The 17,573-nt window shown below is 37.9% G+C and overlaps 1 protein-coding gene across 2 annotated transcripts in view; it reads left to right on the forward strand.

The window, feature by feature from the left end:
• The window catches only part of LOC139468152 (cyclin-dependent kinase-like 4), a 493,691-nt gene that overhangs the window by 307,343 nt on the left and 168,775 nt on the right, over positions 1 to 17,573 (forward strand). For both annotated transcript variants that reach the window (XM_071249926.1, XM_071249927.1), the window contains exon 7: positions 17,277 to 17,549. In XM_071249926.1, the coding sequence (XP_071106027.1) occupies positions 17,277 to 17,549 (273 nt within the window). The remainder of the gene's footprint in view (positions 1 to 17,276; positions 17,550 to 17,573) is intronic.

The raw sequence follows: 17,573 nt of genomic DNA on the forward strand, positions 1-17,573 counted from the left end.
TTCCCAAGAGGTTGGAAGATGGATATTAATTCCAACATAGATGTTAATGATGTTAAGCCCATCGTAGTTAGATGCTTTATAGTATAAAATACCAGCTAACGGTTAAAATGTCATTGAGTAAAAATGACGCCGAATATACTGAGCCTTATTTCCGGAACAACCAAGCAGTTATAACTGAATCTTAGTCTATAAGCGCATCATTAGATGCTTCAATTCAGCAGATACAAGAAACTTTACAATGCTGGACTAATAGAGGCTTGGGTTAGGGTGTGGATAAAATCGATAGTTTATATTTAGATATAGCAAATTATATACCTTTCAAAGGTGGATCTTATATAGATTTACCCTCGTATTACAGTGATCGCTCGCTATTGCGCTCTTCGATAAAGCGCTACTTCGGTTACTACGCGCGGTAACGCATGGCTCCCAAAATTTATGTACACTTTTATTACTGATAGTTTTACACAGACATAATTGTATTGTTGTTCGTTGTTCATTTGCACATAACGCTTCTCATTGCATAATCAACCGTTTATCGCTGAATGGAGTTCTAATAATCTGTTTGAAAACATCCGCGGCAAGTCCCGGAAATACGATTGTTCAACTAGTTAACTTTTCACACTATCGACCTTGCGAGAAGCGCATGCATGCAATAAAAGAGAACCACAAGCGAAGTTTATATTCTTAATTAGTGGGCAATCCAATTTGAGGCGACAGTCACACACATGTAGTTGCTGTCACAACACGGCGGTCATTCATTTCGTAATCGCGCTTTCGTAACATCGCCTGGTTTTTTCCGTAGTTATAACAAGCGATTTCATTGGATTAAAATTTGTTTCTAATGACGCTTTCTTGCCGAAATCTACTACAAGTTTCGTGATTGGTCAATTTTGAGCACGTGACCTCAGGCAGCCAATCAAATTATAGCTGTGATACCAAGCTCGTGTTTGATAAATTTCAGAAGTTGGCGAAAGATGTTTTGTTAAATCGTGTTAATCTGAACGTTTTAAGCAGGAAATCACGATATATATTAAAAATATGGAACTTCGCGAATGTATCGTGCTAGGTTACGAGCTGTGACAAAGATTTTTCATGCATATATTTTTGCATTAAACATTGTGTCCGAGCCGAGAATTCAAGGCGACGAAAGCCGAGATGTCATTTGACTTACATTACACGCGATCGCACGAAACGATGGAAATAATAACTTAGATGTAAGTTTGATTACTTTTAGATATATTTTTGTTGATTTTATTTATCACTTTGTATAATATATTTAAATATTTGTTTAAAACGTCTTTATTTTGCTCTTTGATGTGGACCCGTTGTCGAAATGTGTGTCCCAGAATTTTATTTTCAATAACATCGCGGGAAATAGTGAATAATTTTTTAATTTATCGATTAAAAATGATAAATTGAAATGGAATACGTATTTCAGACATTGTGAAATGTGACAGATTTAATAAATGAATGATATTACAGGTAGATCTAGGTCCATAAAAATATATACTAGTTTGATGTGACGTGAGATAAACACATATTGATGATTTGAGATTTTCCGAGCGCGCCTCGGCCTCGGTTAAACGGCTCATCGTCTATAACGCCCACCAATTATTTGGACCCCATTGGTAGCGTTATAGCGAGCGATCACTGTATTAGAAAAAAAGCCATAATTAATGTAAAAAATAAAGGCAATGACTGTTTCAGAATGATAAGATCTGCCTTGTTCTCTGCAGACAAAAGTCCGGATAGACCTTCTAGCTATCCCCATAACGAAGGACTCAACCTTGATGGTATAGACGAACCTACACCAATGTTGCAAATTGATAGGTGGAAAAGCAAAAAAATTTAGCTATAAATGTTTTCGGACATTCTCCGAAAGGAATTGTTGTACACAGGATAAGCTCCGCCCCAGAACATATTCCCAGAATCAATTCATTTCTGATAAAAAAAGATGGTAAATATCATTATACGTGGATAAACAGTTTACGCAGGCTATTATACGATCAAACAACCCATAAGGAAAAGAAATATTTCTGCGAAAGATCTATTAGAAGACTGCAGAGGAGTTGGACAGACTGCTATCAGGATAGAGCAGTCTACAAAACTCAAGAACATATTCCTTGTGGGTTTGGATAAATAGTTGTGAGGTATGATGGGAAAACAAACCCGCCCGTGATTTACAGAAGTCCCAATGCAGCAGGAAAGTTTCTAGAATACCTACAAAACGAAGAGAGAACAATTAGGAAAATTTATCGCGTAAGAAACCCATGTGTATGACGAGGGATGATTGGAGGGCCTATAAGAAGTCAACGATTTGTCATGTTTGTAATATAAACCCCTGAATGGGGATTCCGTAAGAGATCATTGTCACCTCATGGGTAATTATCGGGGAACCGCGCATAACGAGTGTAACTTGAAACTAAAAATGAATTCTCAAACAATACCCATCCTCGTTGTGTTTCACAACCTTAGAGGATTTGATTTACATCTCATCATGCAAGCTATCTCAAAGACCGACGGTGGTTTAATGTGCATTCCTAATAATATGGAAAAATATATCTCATTCTCGTTGACTAAAACTATACATTATAAGGACAAGGATGGGAAAACTAGAATAAAGCAAAGTAATTGACTTTGATTCATAGACTCCGTACAGTTTCTGTTATCTTCGCTGGACAATTTAGCTAATGCAAACAATCCCGATGACTTTGCAATAACAAATCAATATACTGATCAGATAACTCGTCATTTGTTGCTGAGAAAAGGTGTATATCCTAACAAATATATGGATGATTGATCTAGATTTGATGAAACTAAATTACCACCCCTTGAATCATTCTATAGTAAATGAATCTAAAATAACCGATGCCGATTATGAACACACTCTGATGGTGTGGGATAAATTAGGTTATAAGAATTTAGGTGATTATCACGATCTGTACTTAAAAACCGATGTACTATTACTCGCCGATATATTCGAGATATTTAGAAAGACATGTTTAAAACAGGCTTGGACCTGGCTTGGTACTATTCCAGTCCCGGACTATCCGGGGATGCATTGTTGAAGAAGACCGGTGTAGAACTAAAACTACTCACCGATTACGATATGCACTTGTTTGTTGAGAAAGGATTAAGAGGTGGTATATCGATGACAGTGAAAAGGTATTCTAAGGCTAATAATAAATTTGTGGAAGGATATGATCCGAGTAAACCCGATACGCACATATTATATCTCAACGCCAACAATTTGCACGGATGGGCTTTGAGTCAACCTTTACCCACAGGTGGTTTTGAGTCTGTTGATGTGAATGATATCGATGTGATATCGATCCCCACAGATTCCGATGCGAATAAAGGGTACATACTAGAAGTTGACTTGGAATATCCAAAAGAGTTGCACAAAGACCATAACAGTTATCCGCTAGCTCCCAAAAGATTAATGGTGAATAAAGTTTGGATGTCGGAATATCAACACTCCTTGATGGGTAATACTAGGGTAGCTAACGTAGAAAAACTCGTACCAAACTTGATGGATAAGACAAAATATATAGTTCACCACAGAAATCTCCAGTTATATCTATCATTAGGCATGAAAATAAAGAAAATACACAGAGTTCTAAAGTTTGATCAAATCCCTTGGATGGAGCCTTATATAAGGCTGAACACAGATTTAAGAAAGATGGCTACCAGCAATTTCAAAAAGAACCTACCGTATTCGACCCATTAAGCGCCCCTCCCCCAATAAGCCCCCCCCCTCTTGGTTCCGAAAATTTATATAGAATCTTGTAATTAATTCGTTTTAAATGAAAATTGTCCAGGAACCAAGGTTTCCGGATATTTGAAGTCGGTATAAGCGGGGTATGACTGTATTCTGTTTATTTTAGATATTTGTGACTTTGAATATTATGCTCAGAAAAAATGTACACCGTACGCCTTCAGCGAAGTCCGGCAAACGAATGGGTGATGAGAAACTTCGTCAGTACAAATTCGAAATTTGAGATAAAAAAATCACCAGACATGTTGATTTACCGTTTAAATTGTATTTTTTGTTCAGCTAGGCATTGTTTTATATCCAAGGATTAAGATTACCTTGTGCATTTTCTCGTAAACTAAGCCAGACACAGCAATCAGCTGTACACACGTTTTCTTGGAATCTACCGGTGATTCGGTCAAGACACACCCAATGATATAACTTTACAGGATTTTAAATGCAAGGATCGGCAAAAGTTGTATCTGAAACTATTTTTTTATCAGGAATAATATATTCCAATATCCTGGTAATTTAGATGCAGCTTTTACTAAACATATTTACAATAATAATAACCCTAAGCGAAGCCACTCTCCTACCCAGAGTTCCATGCGGCCGGCAACCAGCCAGCATAGTACCTCTGCCACAGGCCAGCGCCATGTGACGATTCGTCACATCTTTCACAGTCCATTCAAGATATTGAATATGCTTTTAATCCGTTTCATGTATGACAAGTCAACACATTTTCATAAACAAATGTCAAAGAATGGTTACGGTTCATTATGAAAGTATCCTAATACGTGAAAATCTATTTGTTTTGGCGCAGTTATTCTTTGTTTACATTGGTTGTAAGGCTCCACGTGCTGTCATCGAAGCCCAGCGGAGAGCTGGCGATACAGTCTTTTTGATGCATAAATATATATTGTCATGCAACTCACTGTCGCAGTTGTAGTAGCATATCTATATTATTATGCAAAACAATATCTTAAGCGACCCCAAATACTTGCATTAGTCCGTTTTACAAACAAGAGAAAAGTCCGGTCACGTGATATGCAAATTAGCCTGTGGCAGTGGTGTTATGCTGAGTCACCACTGCGCTGGAGTTCGTAGCGAAGCAGCTGAGCGCTATTGCCGGGTACTATTTTTTACATGGAACCAGTCTGACCAGTAACCGTCGATGCTCCCGTGCACGTGATCACGTGTTCGGGAGAACTACGCGTTGACATAGAATCGCCCAACAAAAACAAAAATGACTTTTAACGAATCAAAGTATGTCATTTATGATATATACATCCATTCTCTGTCAACTTAAGTTCGTTTCAAGGCGTCAATAGCGGTAATCTGACCGTGGTTGCTGTTAATAACGGTGAGTTGTGCAATCTTTCGATCGCCGAAATTAATTAAAACAATATTTAAAGGAATTTTGAATAAAATTAATGAAATAAGTTACAAACAAATGTCCAGATATACAAAGAACACTTTTTATAGCCAGACAGTGTAATTACATGAGTAATTTGCGAACTTCAGTATGGATTTGTTGACATGGTATTTCCGGTGTTACGTGCTCACAGTAATGTCTTTCCATCGGGGAAAAAAACATCAAAACTCATTAATTCGTGCATAATGCGCACCTCCTTCTACACAGCTGTGTTTTTAGGAGAGAAAAAAGTTCGCACTATTCTCAAGAAAATACGGTAAGGCTTACTGATGAATTTACACCAATTTGACTCTGAATTGGCCCCAATAGGCGCCCACCCCTTCTGTCTTTTTTTAAGCGCCCTGGGCGCTTAATGGGTTGAATACGGTATATAAGCTCATGAATAACTCAGTATTTGGTAAAACTATGGAGAATCTAAGGAAGCGGGTTGATGTTAAATTAGTCAGATCTAATGAGGAAGAAAGACTCAGGAAACTTATAGCCAGTCTGTCTTTTGACAGAAGCAAGATATTCGATAATGACTTAGCTGCACTACATATGCAGAAAAGTAATATAAAATTCAACAGACCGGTGTACGTTGGTATGAGTATTCTTGACTTATCAAAACACTTAATGTATGACTTTTATTTCAACGAACTTAAGAAGCAATACGGTGATAGATGTGAGGTGTTATATACCAACACAGATTCTTTGTTGATGGAAATACAAACCGAGGATGTATATAAAGATATGGCAGAAAAAATAGATATGTACGACACGAGTGATTACCCAAAAGATAATCCACTGCACAGCGTAGTAAATAAAAAGGTGTTAGGTAAGATGAAGGATGAATGTGCTGGGACCCCTATAGCGGAGTATGTTGGATTAAGACCTAAGATGTGTTCTATAAAGAAGGCCGATAATGGAGAGATAAGAAAAGCTAAGGGTGTTAAAAAGTATGTGGTAAAAAAGCATATCAAACAAAAACAGTATAAAGAAGCATTATTCAATGGTAGAATATTCAAACACGAGATGAACTCTTTAAGAAGTGTCAATCACTCCTTGTAGCGACTAGCCACATCCACTACAGTTAAAGCGTATTTATACGTTTTGTGTCTTACCTTATCGTGGGGAACAAACAATGATGAGCTTCATTCGTCGTTAAAATATCAAACTCCTTCCTCGGGATATAACGCGGTGCCGGTGAGTATATTTGCCACATCACTTGTTTCTTTAGCCAATCCTTGGCTACATCTTTAGATACCTTAGCAGCAGTGGCTAATTTTTGTATTGCTCCTATACCTTTCCAATATCCTCGTGGACTATAGTAAATTGTATCCATTATTAATTAATATTGATGATTCTTTTAATACAAAGGCCAATACAATCGCATCATCATTTTTTGCATAAAAAATTCCCTCTGTAGTAGCAGTATTGGGTATAAATCTGGCTCCAGTGGAAGTGAGCCAGAACCCCCATCATCTATACTACAGTAGTGGCCTTCATCCAGAAACTGGGAAGAACCAGATCCAGCTCCCTGATGATGGAGACGATATGATTGTTTGCCTTGGCAGACTCCTTCAATTGCTGGATGGGAGTGAGACATATACCCAGGAAAATGAACGTCCTTGCAGACAGCCTTTCTTGATAGGGGAGAATAGTGGCAACAGAATGGACCTTACATCTCCAGATCTTTGCTTGGACGTGTTGTCTTATTAATGTAGCTACAAGTACAGGACTTTCTGTTTTAATTTTGTCTTACATTAGACATTTCTTTTCCAAAACCAAAAGCGATGAAATTAAATCTAAAGTGCTTATTATTTGGTAGCTACAGTTATGGAATTTGTTTTGCTGAATCCGGAATTGACTACATTAAACCAGAAGTGCTTATGATTGTAGGTAGCTTGAGGCATAGGAGTATGTTGTATTGCATTTGATCACTTAAGTTCTCAAGGATGAACATTGATAGATATTGGTGAGGAGAGCTGTCACCTTATCTGGGACAGTTAAAATGGTGCATGATCTGTGTTTCTGGTGGAAAAGGTTTGGGACATCCATGAAAAGGCTGGGATTGGACTTGTTTCTGTTTTAGCCCACCTGTTGTCGCTGCAAATCCTCCATTTTCACTGTCAGCATCCATAAGCCTTTTACATATTTGACTTTTTCCTTGAAGTGGATTAAATGGATTAAGCTAAACATTTGTGTGGATGTGTTTTACTACAAGGTGTTTCATGTTTGTTCAAGGTATCCAGATAGGAATTTAAATATGGACACCAGGTTGCCATCTTTGATTAAAGACAAGAAATTTTGAATTCTTCTTCTCAAAGGGCCAGAGGGCATATGAATCAGTGTAGCATATTATAATCCTAATAATTAAATTTAACACAGAAAACATGTGTTATGGACAATAGTTTGATAAAAAACATAAATCAAAGCCGACAAATATGACGAGATTGATAAACATGCATTCCAAGCATAGGAATACATCCTGTGACATGACATAAATGAATTAGGCACATCACTTAACACACCCACAAAGTCAGTGAAAAGTAAATCAAACAAAGTTCATAGGACCTGTCAATCAAGGCAAGAGGTTAGAAAAACTGCAGCTATTACGAATCAGAACAAATAGGAAAGGGAGAATATTAGGTGGCTGTTTCAAATGACGTGGTCAGGATGAACCAGATTCAAGCATTAGTTTCCTGAGAACTGGAAGACACAATTTGACAAAATGCGAGTGAAACCCAAGGACATGAAATGTGTGGAGCAGGTTTCAAGGTGCCAGTGTTTGCTGTGAGTGTGGAAGATGGTGGTATATTCGTATGTTAGATACTGAAAAATAACACTACAAAGTTACTGGGCCTGATAACTTCATGATGATACAGGTGCGTAGAAACTGAATTCCCCTTGACTATAGTTTCTCCAACATTCTGTAGTGATGAAAGTAGTCTGTTTTGGTGGGCATGGCTTAATTTTTTACATTCAGTGGAAAATGAATGCATTAACATGTGACCAGTGCAGCACAAAAACGCAACTGCTACAGAAAAGCATGCATTCCATGCAAAATTTGACTTTTATGCAAGCCCCATGCATTTCACTACCCAAGAAGGGGTATAAAAACATGTGCGTTAATGGGATTCCATATGCATTGTTTAGCATCATGCTGACAACAACCGCTCAGAAAAACAACAAAATTAGGAAATTATTCAACATTACGAAATGCCACGCCTGTCCGAAAATGAGCATCTGCGAGCCATCGGTATGCTTGAAGCAGGATCGAGTCAACGTGATGTTGCAAGACAATTTAACGTCCACAGAAACACCATCTGGTATTTATGGCAACGTTGGCAACAGACAAATGCAGTCAGAGACCATCCTTGGAATTGGAGGCCATGTGTAACCAATAATCGACAAAACAACTGGATTCACACCTAAGAAATCGATTCCAGCCAGCAACAGTGACTGCAAGAAGCATCCCTGGCCTTCCACGAAGATCTTTACAAACCGTACGTTGTCGCCTCAGATGTGCAGGGATTGTCGCCAGAAGACCCGCCAGACGTCCCATTTTTACAGGAAATCACCGTCAAGCACGTCTACAGTTGTACAGACAGCGTCTACGCTGGATGGCCATGCAGTGGGGACAAGTTCTATTCACTGACGAGTCTCGTTTTCACCTCAGCCACAGCGATAGACTGCTTCCAGTGTACCGACGTGGAGGTGAACGTTACGTCAATCATTGTGTCATGGAAGAAGATCGGTTCGGGTTCAGCAGCGGTATGGTATGGGATTACAGCAAGACAGAGGACCCGTTTGATAGTGATATAGTCCGGCAGAATGTTGACATGACCTTGCAATTTAGGTCCCACAGTTGTTTTTGCATGATTTCATTTGTTCAGACACTACATATGAATAAACTAATGGATGCCACTTTGGCACCCTTGAGGGTTTTGAAAAAAAAAAGATTTTAAAAAATTGGCCCAATTTTCATATTCGGCATCATTTTTGTAGTCAGAAAGAAACACATAATGAACTTTTCAGAGTATATAGATGTTAAATACACTTGATATACAACATATATGTTTAAAAGTTTTGGTCAGACATGTGGTAGAAGTTCTTTTAAGTATTAAAACATAGGGATTTATGATTTTCTAAACCTCTTTTATCCAGACGAAATGTAATCCATACCATGTTACTTTTGAATTGTGAAATATCAATGTATTACAGTAGATAAAAAACAATTATTTGATTTTGAAATTTCTAATATGAATTAAGCAATAATTACTTTGATTTATATCTTGAAAATAGGATAAGTAAACCTTTTTTAGAGACCTTTCAGATGTTTACTAATAAATTGTATGGATAAAAGAGTGCTTTGACAATATCCATAAAAGTATTTTAACTCATTGTTTCAATGAATATATAAATATAATGCATGAGTTGGAAATAACATAAACCCATGACTGAATTGTTTGATTTATGGATTGTATGTTACTTACAATACTATCAGATGAAGAACATGCATCATACAAATCCTTATCCAGGATAATCAGTCAGGTCCCATTCTTGAATCAATTTAAGTCACAATATTCATGAGAGAGTCATAGCCAAAGTCTGTTTGAGTCTATTGACACATCAGATCAGTCACATCAGTCACTTTCATCTAACACACTCTGTGCAGTTCTGGTGTGCTGGTTATAACAATCATCACATCCTTCACATTCACAGAACATTGTACATGGAAGTCGAGCAACAGCACATCCACACTTTGCTGAGGCGCAGTTTTCACAGCTACATTTCAACAGTTTGAGAATGTAGTCAGGAGCTGATGGCGTTCCTGGTGGCAGCAGCACTGGAAGCAAAGTCTGGTTGAGGGTGTCTTTCATCCAGCCATGCTTGAGAGGATCTAGAGTCGGGGGGTCTTCATCTAAAGCATGTTTCCAGATGCAGGTTTGCAGATGAGCCCTCAATGCATTCTGTTCAAATGCCTCCTGAGTAGGTGGCAATGACATGATCTTCATAGATGAGAGAGCATTTCTTCTTCCAACTTTTGATTTCCATACTTTGAAACGTAGCTCATGCATTGTAGATGCAGTGTGACCATAACATGATGACAGAAATAACATGGATTCTTCTGTTATTTCTTTGGAGGAAGCAGACAGGTCCCCAACATGATGAAGATTACAATTACCTTTCAACAATTTGACAGCAGTAGATTTTCCAACACCCCAGCACTGAGCCACTGTGTCACAGCCTGTGAGAGCATGAGCTGCAAGAATTTTGGGAACAATAGCAGAGTGTTTCTCAACTGTGGCTTTGATGTCAATGCACTTCTTGTTGACAGATGATGTTGACTCCATGCATAGCTGACACGTTAATTGTTGGTATAGGTAGAAATGCAGTAGCAGCACAAACACATTAGTGTCGTCACACACCACTGTGATAGATGCATTGGCAACTGACTCTGCAACAGATATCACCAGCTGAATGATAATAACATCAGCCTCTTCATGGGTTGTCTTGAGATCTTGTCGATGAATCAGTAAACCATATTTGACCTCCACAGGTACCGAGGAACTTCAAGTTAATACTAGCTTGTGTGAGCAGACTTTCAACGATTCTCTCATCTCTTGCAGATAATCTACTACTAGATCTATCAGTTGAACTTTGTTTGAAGTAACTGTGAGTAGAATTTTCTGTGGTGGGAGGGGCATGGACAGAGAAATCTTGTGTTGTCGGTTGGCTTCTTTGTCCTGTGATGATCTTGTGACACCTTTGATGCTGTATTCAAAGTACCTGTCAAATACAAGGTACACATCAGCGTCTTTCAGTTTCCTCATTACATATGAAGCAACATTGTCAATGAAATCTTTTACTTTTCCATCTTTCAGCCAGTGAACCACCCATAGCATTGCAGAACCATCAATGATAATGCTTTTCTTGTCCGAGGGGAGGCTTTCTGACAATTCAACCTGCAATTGATTCCTCAAAGTAGCTTTGTTTGTGGCTGTTCTCATGACACCTGCATCTGTGAACATAGAAGTAGGCACTGGTGCCAACTCAAACTTTAAGACCTCAGAAATGTTGATGTCTCTTCCTGAGGCCTGAAGTCCAATGATTCTGGAGTAGATCAGATTTGTGTCACATAACGTGGCGGATCCAATCTGAACATGATTCTTCAAGACAGCCATAGTCTTTATCTTCTTTGACAAGGGCCTATGAAATCCATCTGGCCATGACCTTTCAAATTTCTCCATTTCTTTCTGACCCACTGCCAATGCCTTATCAACATTCACAGTACTGTCTGCAAATCTGCCACTCACAACCTGCAAAAGTTTATCAGTAGGGAGTTGCGATACGTCTAGTGGATCATTTGACTCTTGCAGCTTCTGTCGAATGTTTTCCCGATCTTTTGCATCTGCTGCAATTCGGCCTTTCATTTCTTCTTTATGAACTTGATTTGTTGATTTGTCCTGGTTTGTCATGTCATAGATATCATTTGACAAAACACTGCAAATATGAAGACTCAAGGCCCATGTCTTCAGAGTGTTTGGCTTTAAGGTGATGCCAATGATGCCATGTGGACCCTTTCCATATTTCATGAAAGTAGTTTCAATCATCATGTCTGTCCATATTCCATTCCAAGTACCAGGTGTATGACGCGTGACGTGTTCCCCTTTGAGAAACTTCTCAAGTAGTTCTGGATTTAGATCTTCTGCTGTTCTAAGATAATAGAGGCCATAACGAGCATAGTTCTGATGTCCAGCAGCAAAGAAATATGGCATCATCAGTTTCACTGCAAGCAAATGGAGTGGCCAATCAGCCTCTTTTTCAGCTCGGACAAACTGTAGCATCAGCAATACTGGTTTGATTAGCATATCCAACCACAGTCGCGTTGTTCTGGCATGTCTTGCTCTGCCTTCCAAGATGTTCAATAAGTCTTCTGGCTTGGATACTTCTGTTATCACATTCCTTAACAGCTCTTCAACAAGAATTCTTAACGCTCGTAAGTTTTGAGGGTATCTTTTTCCTGACATCATGACACTTCCGAAAGAGCTCTCAAGAATGTCTGACAATCCACTTCCAGCCATCAGTGTGCCAACACATCCAATAAAGTTCATAAGGAAATGCATTCCTCCAAGACGCAGAAAGAAATTATGAAATCTTTCTGGGTATGCCCATGAAATGTGAACTGCCACCCTGTACAGTTGTTGGTCACATGTGAAAACAACAATATCTTGTCCAACTTGTTTAGTTAATCTGTCAGCTTCCTTCATAGCAGTTAAAATAGTGTCAGGGTCAGCCGGTTTCATGTCTATCAAAGGCGTGTAAACTGATGTTGTTTTTGATCTCACTGTCTGACCTTCTTTTCTGTTTAGGGCACTATTGTATCCATTCCATTCTGGACAGGATGTGTCTTGAACAACTTCAGACAAGAAGTGAACATCCCTAACAGTTGCACGTGATGCTGAGACTACCTGCATGGCTAAAATTTTCAGTGGTAACACTGTCTTCATAGTGGAGTCCTTGGGCATGTGTGGCTTTTTTGGACCTGTGTACCGTTCTTGTGTGATGTCATCTTCTACTTTCTGTGTCATTTCCTCTTTCTTTATCCGACGAAATGTACCTTTGTCATCAGTGTCTTTGCCATCATCAAGTGTCTGAGTAAGAAGCATAGCAAGAGCATGTGTTGATTGGAGTCCATTCTGACTGGAAATATTGGCATCAAAGTTGTCAACTATGACTTGTACAAGGGGAGTTTCTGTTTGTGATGAAGAGCTCAGGCCTCTAGATGTAACATCATCGGATGCAAGTGCGGCTGACTTCTTAAATTGAAGAACTTCATCGTAAGTACACACAATGCCAAACTTGTTCAGTTCTTGAATGACATCTTTTGCTTTGATGAAAAGTCCAAGAGTTGTCTGTAGTGGTGTTGGTTGCTTTCTTAGTAGTCCAGTCATCATGTTACAAATCATCAGGACTGGTAGTGCATGATCTTCACCTTGAAGAATGTTACTCAAGAGTTCCTGAAGTGTTGGGCTACAACTCTCCCAAGCAACTTGGCAGTCTATTCTTGTCTGGTATTCTTCTTTGGAAAGTGGTATTTCTTTAGTTTCCTTTCTTACTTGTTTTGAAAGTTTCTTCATGGAAGAAGTCAAATCATCATCTTCAGTTTCATCAACAACCAACTTAAGGGTGTCTGTGGCAGTTTCACGGAAAACAAGAATACTGGCTATTCCATTTCCTCTTAGAATAATCAGTTCATCAGCAATGCACCTTGATATTTCTTCAATAAACTGTCTTTTTGAAAGCATGACCCCTCCACTCTCTAGGTATTGATTGTATACTTCTGTGGAATTTCTAATTTGTTTCCGATCAGCATTCATTGATCTGATCACATAATAGAGTGATTCATCTGAAATTGATTCGTTTCCTTTCAGTTTTGAAGTAGCTAATTGTACAGATTTAGGGGCCATAAAATTTGTTCTACATTTGTCATGATATCTTGCATCTGCAGCATGAAGATCACTTTTGGCACCATCTACTCTAAGTCGAACTTCATCTCCCCACTTATCCTGGCGTATATCGCATGTCCCAAGAATTATATTCTTGAATGATCTTTGGCCATCATCTGCAGTTCTGCAAAGAAGAGATCTCTTCCATTGTCCAGGATTTCTAGAGTCTTTTTCAATTCCACATGGGTTCCCACAGAATAAGCAATGTTTTATAAAGTTAAAGTCAGTGCTTGAAACTGAACGACGCCTTCTCTTTTTGGATGGTTCTGGCAGGCATTGATCTGAACAAGATTTTGAAAGTCTTTTAAGGTGGGTCTTTGATGTGTAAGTAGAAACACAGTTTTTGTGGTAAAATAATTCATTAACATCAGAAGAAGATTTATTTTTTTCAATTAGTAAATGTAGACCATCCTGTCTGGTCTTGCTAGCATCAATGATAGATATGATACGTTGACTAGTTGAATTAGCTGTCAGCTTCTGATTTGGGTTATTACAACAGCCAATCAGCTGGAATAAACATTCAACACCCGACTGAAATTGAAGAAAGAAAGGATTCATTATTTCTCTTAAAATATGCAAAAATATTAATGATATATTGAAAGGTAGTTGAATAGCAAAATATTAACTATAATATTTCAAAAAGTTTAAAATTCAAATAAATATGAAATTGATTTATGAAATTGTAGCCACTGACAGACATACATCAATTATTTAACATATTTCCAGTGCACCTGTACCAATAATCAATATTGTATTTGATGAAAATTATGTAACATTTCATTTGAATCATTTAGGGCTCATATTGCCAAATACGTCTTTTTTTTTGTCCTTTGTAGGTTGATATCAAACATAATAGTTCTCAGGAAAATAGTATCTACAAATCAAACCCTTTCAATTTATTTTAGTAATCAATTTAGAGACAAAAATAAAATAAAATCTCTTCCTTACTTGCATAGTCAATAGAGACCCTATGGCAGTATGATAAGTGGTTTGGAAAGTAGTATATACAGTTTTCAGCAAACTATCAATTCAAGTGAATGAGACATTATTTCCATGAGATATTTTGCATACAGTATGCAAACATGAATATATTGATGCATATATAAATAGTTGTTATATATTTCAACAACAAATAAAGTTTAATGCAGCTTTTGATAGCATTGGTATGCTTAGCCTAGCAGACGACACTTCACTAGTTTGCATTTTGATCTGAATTATTTTTCCCACTTATCTCTCATTCAATTACTCTGCATAACTGCAATGTCTATGTCATAAATCAGTTGGACAACAAAAATAACTTACCATTGTGCCATATTATTTGTGAAAATGAGGTAGAAAATGAGTAACTAATGTAAACAGTCTGTACAGGAAGTACTCCATTTTGTGCTACTTACCGAACAACTTATTTTGCCTCCATACGGTCTTCTGCTGGCGCTTGAGATTCCAAGGGTATATTTTAAAACACATTTTAATAAAAATCCTCAAGGGTGCCAAGTTTGCATCCAGTTGTTTCTTGATCTACATATCTTTAACTTATAAAATCAGCAATAAAACACTGTGGGACCTCAAATGCAAGGTTAGCATTGAAAATTGCTTTTAGCTACTAGACTAATAGAGAAGGGGAATCTCAATGGACAGTGCTACCGTGACGAGATCATCGGCCGTTTTTGCTTCGTCATGGCCCAGGCATTACCTTTCAACATGACAATGCCAGGCCTCATATTGCTCGACTTGTTCAGGATGCTCTTCAACAAAACAAGGTGAAGGTCATCCCCTGGCCAACTCGCTCCCCTGATCTCTCACCAATCGAGCACATGTGGGATAAGATGGATTGGCGCCTTCAACGTCAACCACGTGTTCCACAGACACTCGAGGAACTTTAAAACTTGCTCCACCAGATGTGGACAGATATCCAATAGGACTTTGTGCGACGCCTGGTCCATTCCATGAGACGAAGATGTGTTGCTTGTATCACAACCAGAGGTGGACACACACCCTATTAATTTGTAAAGTGACATTTTGGCATGTTCATGTTTTTTATGAAATCACGCATTTTCTGAAGTCAGTATGGCAAATTAAACCATTTGAACACTTACAGGAGTCTTTTATCTGTTGCAAACCAAAATTGTTTCAGATTTGGTAAAAAACATAACTTTGCATTAAATCTTATTCAATGTCACAGGAACTTTCGTTTCAGTATAGCTGCCTGTGATCATATTGTCATATTGGTATAGACAAAAAATGATGAGTCATCCATTATAAACATCTTCTCCTCAGACACCACTTGACCAATAAAGGTGAAATGTCACATGCCTAATCCCACCAAATGGGTACAAGTGTAGTTACATAGTGGGGTTGGTCTTTTTTGCATTATTTTTACTTTTAACTTGATTTTATCTTTGCACTTGACCATACTGAAAGCTGAAACTTCTTCATTCAAGTGTAGTTTGTAGTTGGGCTCAACACATGTGTTCCAGGTTTTTTTATACAATTATTTCAAATTTTGACCTTTATTTCATTTTTGAACATCTCCACATCTTCACCGAAACCACGTAATCATCTTCTCATGCTTGTTCCCATGATCAAGCATATGGTATTTTGTAAGTGGTATATGTGTACAGTAAACTGTGGTTACAACAAACACAACAGGACCACTAATTTTGGTTTGTAATAGCCATAGTTTGTTATAAGCATATATAGAGCATATATACAACAAATGTCCAAGACTAAGAAATAAGTATATTATAACGGTCAGTTCATTTTAAACATAGTTTACTGTAGTTATTGGGGCTCAAAACATGTTTTGTGTTTTTGCAGTATTTCAAATGTTGACCTCTGCACTTTTGACTAAATTCTCTCGAACTTATTTGTCCTCTGCCATTTCTGCTTAAAATGTCCTGTAATGCTTTTAGGTTCTCTCAAAATGTATTTTTCTCTCTTCTGAGGAAGCTGAACTTGTGTATGTGTGATTCTACTTATGGGGACATATTCTATTCAAATCAATTTAGGATTATACTGAAAAAAATATAATGGCCTAAAAAAGGATTATTTCTATATGTGAGGGGAAATGGGGTTTAATGTCACATTCAAGATTATTGTACATATATATATAGCCATATGCATACATATGTGCATGTGTGTGGCTTGTAGTAGTACCGACTAAAACCAATTTTATAGTGCTAGTCCACTCAGATACCATGCTCCAGTTTTGACACATCAAGCTGATTCTGAGCTGACCAGTCCTGGTTTTACCCCTTAAATGCTGAGTATCAGGCAGGGTAACAAGAAGTACATAAAGAAGTCTTTTATCAACTTTTCGTATGGCACAGACAGGGAATAAACCACTGAATTTCTGCTCTTCGGGCAGACACTCAATATACTAGAGGTGGTATATTCTCCTTAGAAGATGTATGAGGCTAATTATGAATGAGTTGAAACTTTGTGTTAAGTTAATTTAACTGGTGTATATTGCAACAATGTTACACAATGTGCATTCAACAGAAAACTTTTATTAGTTACATTTATGGAACCATTATTTGGCTTGATGTTCTGTGAGTTTTGATTAATGAGATACATGGATTCTTATCTGTTTCAGCAATGTCTCTGTCGAGATCCTGATGACAGGCCAACTTGCTCTGACCTGTTGAAACATGAAATGTTTGTAAAAGAAGGCTTCTCCTCCAAGTTCAGCCATGATCTGAAGCAGAAGATCCATCGTGAATATCACGACAATCCACTGCTGAAAAACCAGAGCACATGGGAGAGCACTATCACAGAGAATATTGATACTACTGGTCGAAATACCAAGAAAAAGAAGAGAAATGAAAATCGGTCCGAGAATAAAGAGCGAGAAACAAAAGCTATGAAGGTAATCTAGTTGGTCCTGTGTATC

Source organism: Haliotis cracherodii, unplaced genomic scaffold, assembly GCF_022045235.1.
Source record: "Haliotis cracherodii isolate W230 unplaced genomic scaffold, xgHalCrac1.p SCAF_2, whole genome shotgun sequence".
Taxonomy (NCBI): Eukaryota; Metazoa; Mollusca; class Gastropoda; order Lepetellida; family Haliotidae; genus Haliotis; species Haliotis cracherodii.